Source organism: Malania oleifera, chromosome 1, assembly GCF_029873635.1.
Source record: "Malania oleifera isolate guangnan ecotype guangnan chromosome 1, ASM2987363v1, whole genome shotgun sequence".
Classification (NCBI taxonomy): Eukaryota; Viridiplantae; Streptophyta; class Magnoliopsida; order Santalales; family Ximeniaceae; genus Malania; species Malania oleifera.
In genome coordinates, this window is record NC_080417.1 from 48,856,619 (window position 1) to 48,876,350 (window position 19,732).

Sequence of the window (19,732 nt, forward strand, 5' to 3'; positions counted from 1 at the left end):
CAAGGCGTCTGATCTTTGATGACTCAAGAGGAGTAGGTGAACCCCTCAATGAAACTGAGTGTGTTCCAGATAAATGTGAAGGACTCAAGGTATGATATTAGAAAATATTGGTGGTTATGCTTTGACTGTTGCTGTTTTTTTTGTGCATGATGGTTGTTAACTTGTTATGTAGTAAGCTTTGTCAATAAAAACCAGGTATTTGTTAGTCAGAGAGGGTATGCTTACTTCTCATAACTGAGACTGGAATTATAATAGACCTGAATTCTGATCAGGATTATTCAGCCTGAAACCAAATTTTCTCAGGTCAGATATAAACCCATATAAGAATTTACAATCATAGGCAAAAGGTTGGCACCATGACTTTCTTCCTTCCCGTACCAGACACAAACACAGATTTTGGACCAGCATTTGTGGTCTGATGCCATTCTTAGGTTGCATAAAAGTTAAGTCACCCATTTTTATGGATGACTCAAATGAAATTGTTACTCACGGCGTCTGTCACTGTTTAGTAATTAGCTAGATGAGAATGGACAGAGTTCTGAAGTGATAGAAATGTGGGTTTTCTGCTTACCATAGTAGATGGAAGGTAGTTGATTTTACTGCCATTTTTATGATTATGTCTTGTAACTGGAGATTTTCTAGGGAAAATGTACAGCATGTTTTTTGCCTGGCTCCTAGGGAGTTGTAAATTCAGGATGGCAAAACACTCCCACACCATGTCAGTGTCTGGGGAGGCCTTGAAGTAGTCTTACCTCCACATTCGGAGTGGTTCTCTTATCCATAACTTGAGCCCGTAACCTTAGTTTGGATGTAACACCTTTACCAGTGACCTTTAAGTTTGGATGTAACACTCTTGCCAGTGCGCTAAGGCTCACCCTCAGAGTTGTAGCTTCAGGATATTTATACAAATTATTGTTATAATAAATAAAAGCAGCTGCAAAAATTATAAGGTTTGAAGCATACTCCACCTGTTCTTTTGTAGATGTTGTATTGATTTTCTGCAGTGTTCAGTATACTTTACAAAATTCCAAAAGGCCAATGAATTATGTACTGAGGCTTCCATATAAACAAAGGCATGCCTTTTGTGCATTTTTAGTCGAGGCTTATGCATTTAGGGTGTGTGATCTCAAGTTAGAATCGGCTAGAAAATTTTAACCACGTGTTTATATGAAAGGAATTTCTTAAAAAGAGTTGATTTCTAGAACTCTTGGATCTCAACCTTTTCAAAAACAGTTTGAGAGTTGCATATTAGATCTTGAAAACAATCTGAACTTTGTATGTTATAGCTATCTCTTGGCATGATTTACTTAATGAATTAAAGTTAGTATTTTTTGAATGGCCAACAAATAGTTTACAGATCATATATTTTTACATTTTATTTGTAATTTTATTATTTTTCTTTATTTTTAAAAATATGTATAATTTATTTACTTATTTTTTTCTTAAAATAAAATCCTCAAAAAGGCTTACAGCTCAATACCTGAAGGCTTATGCCATGCCTCTTAGAACACCTCATTCATGCCTTCGCCTTTTTGAAACATTGATGTTCTGTAATATTATTCATTCTCAGTTCAATTATTATGTATGTTTTATCCTGTGTCGAAAATTTCTGACAGTTAAAAAATTTATATCTAACAATTAATCAATGCCATGCCTAGTGGTGAGTTTTGCTTGAATCTGTTAACTATTAATTTGGTTTTGTGCTACTTTGCTTAATTTTTCTGGAAAAAGATTCTTCACATATTATAGAAAAAAGGTGGAATTTATAAATATAAGGGTGTGTTTAGTTGCAGAAAACATTTTTCATTTCTTCCATTTTCAGTTTTCCGAAAACTAAAAAATGCTAGCTTATTTTTCAGCTTTCCAATATTTGTAGAAAATAGCTGGCTGTTCACTAGGGAAAATAAATTAATTTTCCATTTCTAATATTTTAAAAAATTTTAAAAATGTCAGATTATTTTCCAATTTTCTTAGTTTGCATAGGAAAGTTTAAAAACATCTTTTTACTATTTTCTAAATTTCTGATTTCATGTATAAATTTTGAAAAATTGAAAACAAGGTGACATTTTTTGTAATTATTTGGAAATCTAGAAATGAAAAATGAAAAATATTTTGCACAAGTAAACAAGCACTTTTTTTTTTTTAACCAACACAAGTCCTAAAAACTGGAAAACAAGGTGAACAGGCCATAACATTTTCCATGTTTGAAAAAAGTCATGATTATGTATCCTTCTGCTATTTATGTTCAATCAGGAACGCTTATATGTAAAACTGCTGGAAACTGTGGTTCACACTTGATCTAATCCCAAAATAGATCATATAAATAAACTTTAAAAATAGCCTTGCCATTGACCTGTATCTGCCTCAATAACTAGGTAGTAGGTATAGAGCCTCCAAACATTTGTGGCTACTTACTTTTTGTATTTGGGAGAAAGTCCACAGTTTCAAAAAAGAGAGATCTACTACAATCCTTGTGGGTGTGTATTCACTTGCACTGATATCATTTTTAACTCAAAGTTTTCATGTCTGAAATAGCACCTCCAATACTAGAATTGCTGCAGCTTTTCTTTCAAAGATTTCAATAACTTATTGCTCTCTCTCTCTCTCTCTCTCTCTCTCTCTCTCTCTCTACACACAAGCACATGCGTTTTCTTTGTGGCTTTTGATTGCTGCTAGTCTAGAGTTATATTACTGATACTGATGGCCAGCAAACAAAGCTTGTAAAATACAAACATTTTGTCAAAATTCTCTAATGACGATGCATGGCTGAAATAGATGGCAGTCACCAGTAAGTGCTCTTCAGATATTAATGTTTTGATGACTTTCTGGTTTCCTTGCATCCCTTTGATATTCCTTCCTCAGGTTCGAGGAAATTATTATATAAGCATCAACCAACTAGGCACTGGAGCAAAGTGGCGTCGGACAACTGGCCAAGAAGTTTACTCACCACTTCTTTTAGCCTTTACACATGAGGTATGGGCGTATCGCTTGACTCTTCTAGTAGTCTATAATTGCAGCCATCAATCTGATTAAACAGTTAAAATCCACAGAAGTTGGAGGATTGGAAAGCTTCTCATTTGACAAAGACAACTGTAATGGATCCAAACTATAGCTTGCCTCCAAATGTCGCATTGATTACTCTTCAGGTGATTGTGGTGAACCGCCACATAAAGAACTTATGCCTCCTATCTCTCTCTCTCTCTCTCTCTCTCTCTCAACCTTTGATTTGCAGGAGTTGGATGATGGAAGTGTGCTCCTCCGTTTGGCACACCTCTTTGAGGTAAATAAACAACAATCTGCCTTATGCCTCCCTTCATATTCTTATTAAAATGTGGTGCTTGATAGGTTTACCGATGAATTGGTTGGATTCAACGATGCTTCTTTAACTATGTGTTAGGAAATTTAATAAAATAAAAATAATAAAATTTAAACACAAATTAAAATACAAATATAAACACGATTCACAAATAGGCTGAGGTTCGGATATCTCGCTCTCTTTAAGGAGATTCAAACCCTCCTTTAAGGAGATTCAAGCCCTCTACGGTTTTTTGGCTTAGCCCACGAGTCGGTGTGGCTTAACTCCTTAAGACTTGTCTCCCCCAGGATGTAACAACCTGATTTGAATTGTATGACTCTCTCCAATTCTGCATAAATGGAGGAGTCCAAAGCTTCAATAAAAGCTCCTTTCTTTCCTTGTCAAACTCTGTAGACTCAAAAGAAGGATGATATGATGAGAATGAATAGAAGAGATTGGTGTGTACTGCTAATGCCTCGAGGGTCTATCTATAGGCACAAATGACCTTTCATTCTCCATGCACTTAATGAATAAAATATATATATTAAATAGATATATACACACCTAGATTTAAGGTACATTCATATAATTAATCTTATGCATTTATGAAATACATGAGAAAGGAAGCTTAGGCGCAACGGTAAGGTTGTTGCCGTGTGACCTGGAAGTCACAGGTTCGAGGCGTGAACACAGTCTTTTGCAAAAATGTAAGGTAAGATTGCATACTATAGACCCATTATGGTCGCCCCTACCTGGACCCCACATATACGGGAGCTTTGTGCACCGGGTTGCCCTTTTTTTATTTATGAATTACATGAATGAATGACCTAATTAAATGTAGATACATTACCCAATCCAAGATACATGCTCTTTTCCAAGGTAATAAATAATAATATTAAAATACACTAACAATATTATTAATAAAATAATAATATTAAAATACACTAATAATTACCCCCTCAATTTAATACTATGTATGTACCATGCATGTAGAGAGTTTAACAATCAAAGATGAATAATTATGCATAATGAAGGTCTGCCCTGCATTGAACATTCACCATTCACTTAGTGAACAAGAATCTTTACTCCAAAGTCAGTAGTGGTCTCAAACTTGAACTATGACTTCTTAAGAGAAATAAGTTATTACTACCCACATATAATTATTTATGTGTTGACATAAGCTTTAATAGCCAACAAGTTTCGACCTTGTGCTATTTTTGATTTCATAAGCATATTTGAGAATAAGCCTAATTCTCATAGAGAGTGGCCCCACTCTTATGCTCACATAAGTAAAATTTTTCAAGGATGTTACTGTAACTCTAACACCCCACTCATAAGAGATACAAATTATCATTAAGAGTTTTTAAAAACTCAACCTCCTTCGTTACAGGATAAATGCACTTGTACCATAGGGATGAGTTTAAAAATAATAGTGCATTTCTTACGACAATCATATGATTCGTTCTTCCCATTTAATCCAATTACAGGATCTTTGGTCCTTGGGTTAGGTATCCTCATATGTGGTTCATGATTTTACGGGCTTTAGTCTCATCGCCCTCAATGTATTCCAGACCCTTTCTCTTGTTAAGGCCTTAGTTAATGGATCTGCAAGATTTTCAGAAGAGATTTTATATAACTCACATTAATGATGTCACTACTCAAATATGATCTCACAATATTGTGTTTTCTTCTTATGGATCTAGATTTACCATTATAATAACGATTATTCACTCTACCAATTGCAGCAATGCTATCACAATTAATTAGGATAGATGGTATTGGTTTTTTCCAATGAAATTTCATACAACATATCCCTCAACCAACTTGTTTCTTCATTAGCCGATGCTAAAGCAATAAGCTGAGCTTCCATAGTAGAATTAGCAATTATTGTTTGTTTTTTAGATTTCCAGCAAATAGCACTACCACGTAAAGTAAAAATATAACCAATGGTAGAGAGAGAATCACCTTTGTGATATTACCATTGTTGGTATTACCATATTCTTGCAGAATTGCATCTTGCCCTCTTACCTCCTCGGTATCATTTTTATTCTGCAAAGCCTTCTATATTTTCTTTGCGGAGGAGTAAGTAGTATAATAATAATAATAATAATAATAATAATAAATGACCGGCTAGACAATTTAAAACGTAATATCGACATTTATACTTATCTTTTTCTTATTGTTCCAATTTTTCTTAGTGATCGACCAACTCATCTTCTTCAAATCCTTTTGGTGAGAACATAAACAACTTTGAGGAGACTACGGAAAGAAAGTATCTTACCTTTCCATCTCTTGAAGCGGGCTCCTTTAAACTGAAAATTCTTGTTGAGATTTTCAACATTTTCATTCGGTTTCTCACTGTAGGCTCCATATATTGAATCTCCTTAAAATTATTAAGAAATTTAATAAAATAAAAATAATAAAACTTAAATAAAAATATAAATATAAACACAATTCACAAATAGGCTGAGGCATAGATCTCACTCTCTTTAAGGAGATTCAAGCCCTCTGCGGTTTTTGACTTAGCCCACAAATTGGTGTAGAAGTCCACAAGACTTGTTTCTTTCAGGATACAAAAGTCCGATTTGAATCGTAGGACTCTCTAATTCTCTGCACAAACGAAGGAGTCTAAAGTTTCACTAAAAACACCTTTCTTTGCTAAGTTTCACTAAAAACACCTTTCTTTGCTAGTCAAACTCTTTAGACTCTAAAGCAGGATGATATGATGAGAATGAAGAGAAAAGATTGGTGTGTAGCGCTAGTACCTCAAGGGTCTATTTATAGGCACAAAATGACCTTTCATTCTCCATGTGTTTAATAAATAAGATGTGTATATATATATATATATTAAATAAATACGCACCTAGATTTAAGGTACATTCATATAATTAATCTTATGCATTTACGAAATACATGAATGAATGACCTAATTAAATGTAGATACAAAACCCAATCCAAGGTACATGCTCTTTTCCAAGATAATAAATAATAATATTAAAATACACTAACACTGTTATTTTCCTATTCTGTTTTCTTCTCATTCTGTCCAGTTACATTTAAACGCTAAATTTATAAGCCACCTTGTAGAAATTTTGATGCCATTGCGCTCACGATCATTTTTGCACTTTCAATTTTTTGAAAACATGGATCATAAATGGCAGTTACAAGTCCGAATGAATCTCAAACTTGAATAATCACTACTTAATTTTCATCATGTTTGAAAATAAAATTGAAACACAATATTACAATTTTTTTTATAAAACAATCCACCTAAAATAGAGTTTCCTGATTTAATTAACAGTCCAGTTTATACAACCCGACCAGAGCTGAAATTTTCTTCATAGATTTCAGCTGCTAACCTCACATGCTGAATGCCGAAGTAAATGTCCTTTAACCATAAACTAATATATTAGCACAATTAATTGCTATTAATTAAATTGGTAAAGTAATTTTCTTCAACATAACTAACATGGTTTTAAATCTCAGTAGTGGGTAATGTACCGTAATGGTAACGGATGTAACGGGAAGTAGGAGTAGCGGATGTTACATAATAGGAAGTAGGTGTAATGATTGTGAATTTTTTTCAAGCATGCACAACCATGTGCATATTAGTGTATTTGTATGTTTTAAGCTTTTAACCCTTCTTAGAAAGAGTTTTAGTATATTTTGAATCCTTTAGTTCAACTAAATTGTTTGGTAAGGACAAGAATTTTACATTTGTTTTGAACTATCATTGACAAAAATTACGTGTGTGTGTGTGAATATACTTTCTCATTATTCTTATGCATGATAAACCCTTATGTGTGATAAATCGATTGATAAAACAAAATAAATGATATACTCCATGAATCTATTAGACACATAAGACATACAATTATATGAATAACACAAATATACAATAATTAGAAAAGAAATGAATGTTGGAGTTGAAAATATAGAACATAAATATCAAATTGCTTATGTTATCAAAATAAAATATTTTCCTAACAAGTTAGTATTTTCAAATTATTAATTAATGCATCTATTGTGAGTATTTAAAGAAAGAGTAAAGTTTGTATCATTATCAAATAAAAAGTAAATTTTGTATCATTATCATCCTTGTTATAATCTTTTCTCCCTCTCGCTAAGTAGTGTATTGAGAATGATTTATGAAGGGGAAAAAAACAAAAGTGAGAAGGAAAAGTAAAAAATAACATTTTCTTTTGGGCATAACAGTCTTGTAGTGGTCACGTAGCGGTTGTAGCGGCCTTTATGCAATGGCCACTACAGCTGTGATTTTTCTTCCCATTGATTTTGCGGTGTTTAACGGTATCGGGAACCCAAAAAAACCGTTACATAACGATTGCTGATGTTATTTAAGACCATGATAATTAATGGTGTAATTATGTAGAATTATTTTACTATTTTTCTCATTTGCTTCTCACACTGTCCAAATTTGGTTAGGCTGGTGAAGATGCCGAGTACTCGAAGTTGGCAAAAGTAGAACTAAAGAAGATTTTTGCTCGAAAAATGGTACATATGACCTCTTATCTAGTTTCTTTATAATTTAAAAACATGTGAACCGTAGTATCATTATTTGGAATCATTAGTTTTGGGTCCTTGACTTCCTCTATAGTTGTTCTTTTTTTTTACTTTTTTTATAACTCGGGGACTACAGCCACCATCGCGCCACTTTAGACATTATGGTGCGGTACCAAATCTGGGGGTGAAAGTCGCCGCCCATAGCGGTTCTTGTTATCCAAACAACTCTTCCTATTATTATGCTTCTATTTGGAACAAAAGAAGCTTGGCTCTCTTGGAAATTGGAAGCATAGCATGGCTTCTGTAGCTATGTAAAGTAATATGAAACTTTTTTGTGAAGGTGATCATTGGATCCCATATTGATCAAGATTTGTATTTTCAGATAAAGGAGGTGAGAGAAACCAGTCTATCCACAAACCAACACAAGTCATCGATGAGGAGGATGACATGGAAAGTTGAAGGGGACAAGGGTGAGGAACCAATTCCGCTTAGAGGTGGCCCTGTTAATAATTCAACTCTTACTGTTGAGCTCGGTCCTATGGAGATCCGTACTTTCTTGTTGAAATTTTGATGATCTGCTCTGCCCCATTGTAGTTTTAACTAAGCTGAACTGAATAAAGGTTGAAAGGCAGATTATTTTTCTTCCTGGACTTCTGTATACGCTCAAGCCTAATAATTGCCAGGTTAAGAGTCCCACTGCGAGCTGCTACACAAAGAAGTATGAGATGCCAATGAGCTAGAATATTAGATGTATGCTTTTGGATTAACTTCATATTCAGTAACCAGGTTTGTACAAAAAACTCAAATGTCAGAACCCATAGAATCCGGGTTCCAGGAAATCATAAACACACGCATGAAGGGGGAAAAAGAAGAGGAACTGTTGGACAAAATAGGGAGTTAAAGACGGAACGGAAAGAGAATGAGAAAGCAGTACAGGAAGATCAGACTCAGCAGAAATACAAGCGGAGCAGAGAGTAACAGATGGTGCAAAAACAAGAAGGAAGAAGAAGAAAGGAAGGAGAAGAGGGGGAGGGCTGCAGGAGAGAGACTAGTACTATTGGAATTCTATTTTCAAATGGACAACGGTCAAATGCAACATAAAGAAATTGCTTATACACCCAATACTGTAATTAAAAAAAAAACAAAAAAAACAAAATAACTCCAAAATACTTTAAAATACAAAATATAACCTAAATTTTTAAACTTTTTTCAAATGGGTAACGGTCTAATACAACGCATAAAGAAATTTCTCATATACTCAATATTGCAGTTAAAACAAAAAATTACAGAACAGCCCCAATATACTTTAAAATACAAAATATAACCTAAATTACTGGGCGTCCAAAGTAAATCAAAATTTCCAAATTAAAATAAAAATCCTAATTTCTGAAGCTATAAAAAATGTAAGCATCTAAAGTTCTACAATGCGCATGGCTGGTAGCCTGGCAGTGGGGCGGGTGCATCATCGGTGGTGGTCGTCCAGCGGTAACCTTCCAGCCCGTGGTAGATCAAGGGGTGGTGAGTTTGTTAGTGGTGGGGATGGGCTAAAGCAGCTACAGCAACGTGGGATATTGACAATGTTTTTTTTTTTTTGAAATAAAGGAGAAGGATACTTTCAATTATTTATTAATATACTCTCACTTTTGGTAGAAGAATTTTGTAATTATAAGACAAATATTGAAAGATTACATATAAAAAAGATTAAAGGCCTCCAAGAAAATAATATTAACAACCAACTAAAGTCGGACTATAAATTCAAACAAAACTAGATAAGAAACAAATCTAAAATAGACCTATCAAAAATAAAAATAATAAAATAAACTAACATAAAAAAATTTAAACCAACCAAAGAAAAATCGAAAAGATGAACTAATGACGAAAGAAAGTGAAACTCAACCTATTCATTCAAAGGATATCTTTCAGATAACGTGATAAAAAATGTTTTACCTAGATGACATTGTTATCCATTTATCTTTTTCTAGTGAGAAAATTGTCAAAAAAAAAATCTACAGTACTAATCAATGATTTTCTATAACTTTACTGTAATTCTATTCTAACTAATTAAAATAAATTACATAATAAATTTAAATACTAACTAATTAAAATAAATTACATAATAAATTTAAATACCCATTTAATATACTTCTATTGAAAAAATAATTCTTAGAGAGATGTTTGGAGCATGATACCCAAGTCCAAAACTCTTTTAAAGAATATCCCTAGGATTTGATACAAAATATAATACCATGAAGGTGAGAACAATTCTCAGTTGAATTTTATCAAAACGGAAATATGTTTTCCAAGATAATAATTTATCCCATCTACTGAGTTATTTTGATAGTAATTCAATAAATATAGTCACGATTTAAATGAGGTGAAAAAATGAAATTCAACAAACGGCAACCAGGCAAGCCCCCAAAGCATAGCTAGCAGCAAACGAATGTGAAGGTTACAACCTGTCTCAGTTTAACATAAATACAAAATAAAACCCTTTTGTATTGAACAATGCACATATTTTTAAGTCTCTAACAATTGACAATGACTTTAAAGTCCCTAGTTTCATAGTCTCAACAATGACTTATAATATATAAAAAAATATTAAATATATAAATTATTTTAAAATTTTAATAATTTATATAAATTTTCACAAAAAAATTTATTTTGAGGTTCTTTTGGATTTCCTATTTTTTTATTTCCTTGAATTTTTCCTTTTTTTTTTTTTTAATGTTTTGCAGCTGTCTCTCTCTCTCTCTCTCTCTCTCTCTCTCTCTCTCACACACACACACACACACACACACACACACACACTGACTGTATATTGTGTTGTTACCAGTATGCGTAGTTAAAAAATGTATGATGACAGTAGTAGCTTGCAACAAGTGGCCCTATAGTGCTACCAACAGTCTGCCAAGTGTCTATGCTGGAAAGATAGTAGGACACCGACAACTTCAGCAAGTGGTCCTATAGTGCTGCTAGTTGTTGCTAGGTGTCCACTATTGATTTTAGCTAAGCCCACTTATATATATATATATATATATTCTATTTTGTCCCATCTCTATTTATGTTTTAATATTGTAGGAATAAGGTAGGGAAATATGTTGCAGAACTGAAATTCGCTTCAAGTCACGTTACAATGTCGTTTTCCTTAAAATATTATTTATTCCTATCAAATTTGTGTGTATTGAATCAACAAATACGTTTCCAAGATACAATGAAACCCAGATTATGATCTGATATCAGTTTGCCTTATACACAAATGAAAACTGATCACAAACACCCTTAGAGTAATATGAATAATTTTTCTGGAATTTTATTCCTTGGGATGGATTATGTAACACATATACATTTTAGTGCTTTCAATCACTACATATGATGTACTTTACTCATTGAACTCAAGAGTTTGAAAATTTCAAGTGTTGAGTCGAGTTTCCATCATTGGTGACAATGGGTTATGGATTTAAGTCCCATCTCCTTTGATGTTTTTTAGACCATATCTCTTGCAAGTCCTTTTGTTAATGGATCGGCCAAATTTTGGCTTGACCTCACAAAATCTATGGTAATTACCCCATCAGTAATTAACCGCCTCGTATAACTATGTCTTACACCAATATGTCTGGATCTACCATTATATATATTACTATATGCCCGTGACAAAGTTGCCTCACTGTCACAATGCAAAGACATAGGTGGCATAGGCTTTGGTCACATTGGAATTTCTAATAGCAATTCCGAAGTCATTCTACCTCTTTGCTACAAGTAGTTAAAGCCACAAACTCTAATGCCATAGTGGAATTTGTTATAAGACTTTACTTCTTAGAACCCCAGGAGATAGCTCCTCCACCAAGGGTGAATATCCACCCATTGGTTGATGTATGATCATTACAATCAGTGATCCAATTGACATCTATGAATCCTTCTAAATAGTAGGATATCCTTCATAATGTATGTCATAATCCATAGTATTTTTCAAATACTTTAATACTCTATATATAGCATGCCAATGAATATCACTAGGATTACTAGTATATTTACTAAGTTCACCTACAACAAATGCAATATCAAGCATAGTAAAAGTCATAGCATATATCAAGCTACCAATCACTCTAGCATATTCTAACTAATTTACTGCTCTACCAGTGTTTGGATATAATTTCAAATTTGCATCAAAAAGTGTGCTAACAAGTTTGCAATCATAGTGATTAAACTTTTTCAGTTTCTTTTCAATATAGTGTGATTGAGTGAGAATCAATTTATCATTGTTTCTAATTTTCTAATACCCAAAATCACATTTGCATAGCCCATATCTTTCATATCAAAATTAGATGATAATAGTTTCTTAGAACTTTTAATACTTTTAATATTAGTACCAAAAATTAACATATCATCAACATATAAGCAAATAATTACACCTTTATTTCTATTGAACTTACTATATACACATTTATCAGACTTATGTATTTTAAAGCTATTAGAAAGAATAACTTGGTCAAATTTTTTATGCCACTGTTTTGCGGCTTGTTTAAGTCCATAAAGAGACTTAACCAATTTACATACTTTAGATTCATTTCCTAGCATAACAAAGCCTTCAGGTTGTTCCATGTAAATTTCTTCATTCAATTCTCCATTCAAGAATATAGTTTTTACATCTATTTGATGGATTTCGAACTTGTAGATGGAAGCTAAGGCAAGCAACTCTTATAGTTGCAATTCTAGCAATTGGAGCAGAAGTATCAAAGTAGTCTATGCCTTCCTTTTGTGTAAAACCTTTACCTACTAACCTTACTTTGAACTTGTCAATTGTTCCATCTACCTTCATTTTCTTTTTGAAGATTCATTTACATCCAATTGGTTTTGAACCAGGGGTAAATCAACCAACTTCCAGGTTTTATGACCCATGATAGAATCCATTTCATCATTTATAACTTCTTTCCAAAATGCAGAATCTTGGGACTTCATTGCCTCTTCATAAGTAAGAGGATCTGATTCCACACTTGGTGAAATTATAATTTTTCTAAAGTGTGATTCTCTAGTACCTTCTACTAGGTAGATTATGAAGTTTGGTCCAAAAGACTTTGATGTTCTCCTCCTCTTACTCCTTCTAGGTTCACTAGGTTCAGAAGGTTCACCACTAGTATAAAGTGGTTTCAAAGTCTCTACTGATTTATTTTAATCACTAACTTTTTGTATGGAAGTGAACTTATTTTCATAGAATTCTACTTCTCTTGATTATATTACTGAGTTAACTCTTATATAATCATTTGGTTCAATTACCAATAATCTATAAGCTTTTCTATGTCCAGCATACCCAAGGAATACACATTCTATTCCTCGTTCACCTAATTTCCTTATCTTAGGTTTAGGAAGCCACACAATTGCTTTACAACCCCAAATCTTAATATATATTAGATTAGGCTTTCTTTTCTTCCATAACTCATATGGAGAAGTCTTAGTCCTCTTAAAAGGAACTCGGTTTAATATATGACAAGCAGTTAGTAAGGCTTCACCCCAGTAACCACTACTTAATCCTGAATTTGACATCATGACATTGACCATTTCAACCAATGTTCAGTTTTTCCTTTCTGCTACTCCATTTTTTTGTGGAGTATATGCTGTAGAAATTTCATGTATCACACCTATTGATTCACAATAGGCAGAAAAGTGATAATCACCTCCTTTATCCGATCTAAGACACTTTATCTTTGTGTCACATTGGTTTTCAACTTTTGCCTTATAAACCTTAAATTTATCAACTACTTCATCTTTAGTATGCATAAGATAAACATAAAAATATCTAGAAAAATCATCTATAAATGTTACAAAATATTTTTTTTTTTTGCCTCCTATGGTAGGTGTACCATGCAAGTCACATACATCACTATGCTCTAATTGAAGTAAAGAAGAAATTCTAGCAATTTTGTTAGGAAAAGGTTTTCTAGTTATTTTGGTTTTAATACATACACTACACTTATCATCCATGTCGTTTACATATCTAGGAATTAATTCAATATTAGTCATATCATGCAATTTTGTAGTATTAATATGTCCTAACCGATTATGCCATAAAGAAAGTGAAATAGCAATATAAACAAAAATATTCACTTTATTGATATTAAGCTTAAACATACCCTCATACATATAGCCTTTTCCCACAAAGAATCCACACTTGGAGAGTACAAATTTGTCAGATTCAAACACTAACTTAAAGCCTAACTTATTAAGTAGGGCTTCAAAACTAGATTTTTCCTAATTTCTAGTACATGGTATACATCAGTGAGAGTCAAACTTTTTCCAGAAGTAAATTTAAAAGTGACATCTCCTTTGCCTTTGACTACAGCAGTGGACGAATTTCCCATGTAAAGAACAATGCCATCTTCCACTGGTTCATACTTTGAGAGTGAACTCTTGTCTTTGCAAATATGTCTTGTTGCACCTGAGTCAATCCACCATGCACAGTCATCTTGAACAGCATTGATTTTAGAAATCATTGTCATAAACTTGTTAGAGTTTGTTTCATCTTACTTGTCTTTGAGAAGATGACATTCATTTTTGTAGTGTCCAGGTTTTCAACAATGAAAGCATGAACCTTTCTTCTTCTTATTGTGGCTCTTGACAGAATTGTACTTGTTAGCCTTGATGGCTACACCATCATTGTTTAATGTGTTTTGATGATATTAACCTATATGTTGTTCCTAGTGTTTTTTTTATCTTTGTAGATCATGTTTAGTATAGGTACTTGTACACGAAGTACTGGATTGAAGGCAAAGATTGGACTGAGTAGACGTTAAGAAGGAAAGATCAAATGGACACGTACTCGGAAAGACCCAAGCACAACCAAAGGAATCTTCATTGTAGAATTATTTGTAATAAGGGTTGTGTGAGGTAGCATGTTTTGTAACTCTTGCTAGTTTTGTTTTTGCATGATTTCTGAGTAACAGTTGAGCAATGCACATGCATACTAGGACACATGAGTTTATAGGATTACACTAAAGTCATAAACACAAACTCACCTTTCATGGTTTTCAAAGTTAAACTTAAAGAGTTTGTAAAATGATCCTAAACTCAAACATGTTTTTAAAAGGGACTAGTTTTAAAAATTTTGGTTTCATAAGAATTTTCATACTTGGTACCGGTTGTGTCAAAACAAGCTTTATATCCTAAGCACTCAAGAAAGTCAAGTATATTTTCATAAAGGACATATTAAGCATATAAGATATCAAAACAAGTTTTCAAATGTGTTTTTATTATCAGGATATCTTACACTCAAGGGAAAACTCATTTGGACAAGTATTAAACTTTATTAGACTTAATATATTTCATAGAAAATTATCCAAGAATGTTTTATGAGATTAAAAAGCTTTTTGGTTGGGTTTAAAACCTCAATTATGCACCGATCATCTTTCTTGAACACCCTTCGGTATTTGGGGCATAACTTTTTCTAAAAAAGTCCAAAATGCATGATCTTGGTGTCCCTGAAAATCTAAGGAAAAATCCCACAAATTTTATGTTGGTGACTTTTTTCTCATTCAGACCAATAGTTGACCATATCAAGGGAATGGTCGACCAGATCAAGGGAACGGTCGACCAGCAATTCCAGTAGCTAATTTTTATTCAAAGAGCAGGTGAATGGTCGGCCATAGAAAGTGAATGGTCAACTAGAGACCTTGAGCCAAATGTCCCAATGGGCAGAAAATGGCTAATTCTGTTTGGGGATTGCTCTTAACGACTTATTAACGGCTAGTTGGGTCTTTGGGCTATTTATACAAGTTCCTAAACTTGTTTAGGATGGGTTTTTTTATTATTTTTTGTCATATTTGTGAAAAATATCCATGAATCTGAAAACCTAGCACTTTGCACCTTGCATCTTAGCCAATCATTCAAAAGTGCTCATTCTCTCTTACTCATTGATCTTGTGTGAATCATTCCTTGAGAGATAGTAGTGAGGATTTGATTGTATTTCATATTAGCTCATTTGAGGAACATTTCGCTGTGTATCATCTGTTGACCTTATAGGTCATTCCCAGTTTTGATAAAGACAAATACTCTTTGTATTTGATGACTTTCAAGTTTGTGTGCAAAATCATACTAGCTGGATTATATTGATGGCAGACGGCGACTTGAAGAGAAGCGAAGACCCGACATATTTATTCATTTTATTTTCTATTTGGGTCTGTAATTTTAATTAAGAAAAGATCTGTAATAATCTGTATATCATGCATGTAGGATCTATAAGCTCAAGACCTTAGAGAGACCATAGGGGTCGACCGACGCTAGGTTTTTTGGCATACTTAAAAAAACCTTAGAAAAGATCTTAGATCCCTACACAAATGCACAAATAGTACCCATATCACTTACATAATCAGGGGAATCAATTGGTTTAAAATTGGACTTAAAGGAGCATAAAATGAGAGAGGTCGGGCAACCAAACCCCCGAACCGCTAGGAAGTTAGCGGGTTGACCTAGTTTCGGGTGACCGAACCAGAAATGAGCATATCGTCTCTGGGCAACCGAACTAGTGTCAGTTCACTTTTCACCAACCCAGGCGACCGAACTTTATAGTTCAAAATAACCTTGGGCAACCAAACTTGTGAGTTCGGTTAACCGAATGTTGGATCGAGCACTCGAACCGCGGACAGCAGGAAAATCGCCTTGGTTTAGCCAATCGAACCAAGAATCGGGCTACCCAACGTTTAAAAATAACTTTTTGACTTGAGTCTATTCGGGTGACCGAACTAAGGTTTAGCCACTCGAAACCTCTCGGGTTGCTTATTTTTTACCGGTGTTAAAATTAAGTAAATTGTGTTAATTTTCTTAATTGGTTTTAAAAAAAATCTAATAATATCCTATGTGTCCCCAACGATCATAATTTATCCATTCTCTATATATAGGGACTCATTTGCAAAAATTAGTGCTGATTAGAAAATAGGATTAGCCAAAAACTCTCTCAAATTTCCTAAATCCTATTTGTTTATTCCAATCCCATAACACTCAAATACCTTCATTCCTTTGAGAAATTTTTCCTTGTGAGTGTTTATTATTTGTTATATTGTGCTAGAAACCATCACTTGTATATTACACATTTGATTTTCATATTGAGGGTAAAATTAGATTTTTCCCCTTGATTTCATTTGATAAATCTTTGATTGGGAAAAATCATATAGCTAAGTGAGTTTGCATTATCATTGAAATACTCATTTGGGCTTATACTTTTGTGTGCAAAATATTTTACAAAGCTAGATTTCAAACAACTCTTGTGCTAGATGCATTTGATAAAATATTTTTAAGTTTGTTTGAATATTATTGCTAGCATCTTTGAAACACTAATATGATATTAAGATTTGATATACTCTGTTTTCAAATATTAGCCTATTAGAATATTCTGCGCATATTTGAGATTATACATCTTATTGAGTGTTGATTGCACACGTAGAGCACCGAGCTTATAGTTCATACATACTTGAGGTGCATTGATTATACTATGCGTATTGTAGTACATAATCTGCTTAGTTGAGAAGCACATTTCCATGTACGTAAATTTACATTTGTTGTATTCCAAGCGTGGGCCTGAAGAGGGAGAGTAGCTCTGTTGAATAGTCTAGGATTGGCTTAGACCCGGTTAGGAAAGTTAGGTGCACCATCCTGGTAAAGTGTAGGTTGAGGTCAGCCCCATTAATTGACCTGGTTGTAACCAATTCCGCTCCACCCATTAAGTGAACATTAGTGGAATCCTCGGCCTTGCGAGCTAGAGGCGGGGACGTTGGCAGTATTGGCCGAACCCTGATAACATATCGTGTGTTTATTTATATTTTCGCACTTTATATTTACTGCATGTTTATGTTATATTGTGAATGCTGCGTATGATTTAATTTTCACATATCATTATTTGTGCAATTGGTATATGATTAGAAAGACCCTAGGTTTTATTATACAACTATCTCGTTTAACCTAGGAGATAAATTTTAAAATTTCAATTCACCCCCTCTTGGGAATACACCAAAGCTAACAATTGGTATCAGAGCCTCATGACATTGATTTAAACGTTTTTGCTAAAAGATCAAGATGACTCAATTTAGTGTATCCCCATTCGGAGAGGAACGATCACCTTTCAGTCCTCCGTTATTTTATGGTGTTGATTACACCACCTGGAAAATTAGAATGTGCATATTTGTAAAATCTATGAATTGGAGGGTATGATAGGTGATTTATAAGGGAATTTGTATGCCAGTTGAAAATGATATTAATTTATTGCATGCCAATTCACGTACCATGGATATGCTATATTGTGCTTTAGATGTTAATATTTTTCTTGAGATTATGGCATGTACAAATGCAAGAGAGATCTGGGTTGAGCTGGAAAAGTGATGGAGAGATCCAGGAAAAGGAAACCATCACTCTAGAGATGTCATGATCAGATGATCATGGAGTGGTAAGTGATAGGGATAGTGCATTAACAGAACATGAGGTATATGATTCTCACTCTAGCTCGTTTAAGGATTCATGTTTTGAATGCCGTGTTGCTACATGTGTTGAATCATCTATTGAATATTGTGATAATCTTATTATTGATGCATGTGATGATTCTTGTGAAAAATATTGCAATATATTGTATGATGAATCATCTGGTATTCCTTGTGAAAATACTGTTGTTGTTGCATGTAATGATTTATGTGAAAATTATTGTGTTAATTCTTTTGATGAATCGTGTGCTGAATTGATAAATGAAAGTATGCCTTTGTGTGAAAAATTGGAAAATGCTTTATTGAAAATGAATAAGTTTCTAGTTAGGGTGAACAAGTAGAAGGTATCTTTCAAAAATGAAAATGAAAGGATAGCTCAACAATTAGAAAAATTGAAGGAATATCATGCTATCCTTGAGAAGAAAAAAATTAAGCAAGTATTGAAAATCATCTGCTTAGAAAAAAAAATTGACAATTATTCTGAAATGATTTTCAAATCTAAGAAGTATAATGCAAATAAACCCTTAGGGGTTGAAAGAAATAAATCTTTTGAAAAGGGTTCATCTTGCGAATCCCATTGTCATGCCTCATTGAGTAAAAACAGTTTAAATAAGCATAATTCTTCACGTATATACAAAATATGCTTACTTCATAAAAGAAAAGTGTACGTATGGTTTAACTGTTTACTCAGAAGTGTCAGAGGCTTAGAAAAAGAAATGAAATGGATAATCATGAAAGCAAACCCTGTAGGACCTTTGGAAAAATGGATCTAAATTAATATTATATAATCATCTAATCCATCCTTAGTTCCTAGGTTTAGGGGTTAGTAATGCCAATAGGCTTGGGAAATGGCTTAGGTTTAAAATGTAGAAGCTTTGTATACATATCCGCTTCCAAATGGACAAGGCTTCTATACTTGGTATATAATTCAAAATGCTTAGCTCACACATAAATATGAAAATCTTAAGGTTAAGTATACATTGTCCATAGCTCAAGCTTGTGGTTGAGGGGATCCATATATATCATTTAATCCTAAACCCATCCTTGAACTTAAAAGCCTTGAACAAGTAGCTGTCATTACTCTGGGCTTAAAGCACTATTGATCATAAATAACTAATATATATTGAGTGCTTATTATAAGACATCCCTTCTACTCACCAGTTGTATCCTTGTTTCATAATTATAATTATATCTAAAGGATACATACCACTGTCCAAAGAGCTATTTTCAAAATTCATACTCTCCTAAACACTCTTTGCACATACCTGGACATCATTACTAAGCACGAAAACATTTTTGAAAATGTCCACTCATAATGAATACTCTTAGAGCTTGACATAAATTTTAATCCTTGAGAGTATTTTGTCCTATACCTCTCACACGTGTTGAGCTTCATAAGAAAAGAGGCAAGGTTGGCTTATGACCTTGGAAAATGCTATTTGTGACCTTTTGGTCCTCTAAG

At 33.4% G+C, this 19,732-nt stretch overlaps 1 protein-coding gene across 1 annotated transcript in view; it reads left to right on the plus strand.

The window, feature by feature from the left end:
- LOC131155726 (alpha-mannosidase) overlaps positions 1 to 8,512 on the plus strand; it is a 60,696-nt gene extending 52,184 nt beyond the window's left edge. The window contains exons 24-29 of the mRNA XM_058109087.1: positions 5 to 89; positions 2,863 to 2,973; positions 3,051 to 3,146; positions 3,233 to 3,280; positions 7,739 to 7,807; positions 8,199 to 8,512. Coding sequence (XP_057965070.1) covers positions 5 to 89; positions 2,863 to 2,973; positions 3,051 to 3,146; positions 3,233 to 3,280; positions 7,739 to 7,807; positions 8,199 to 8,387 — 598 coding nt within the window. The 3' untranslated portion in view covers positions 8,388 to 8,512. The remainder of the gene's footprint in view (positions 1 to 4; positions 90 to 2,862; positions 2,974 to 3,050; positions 3,147 to 3,232; positions 3,281 to 7,738; positions 7,808 to 8,198) is intronic.
- Positions 8,513 to 19,732: the final 11,220 nt, after the last annotated feature.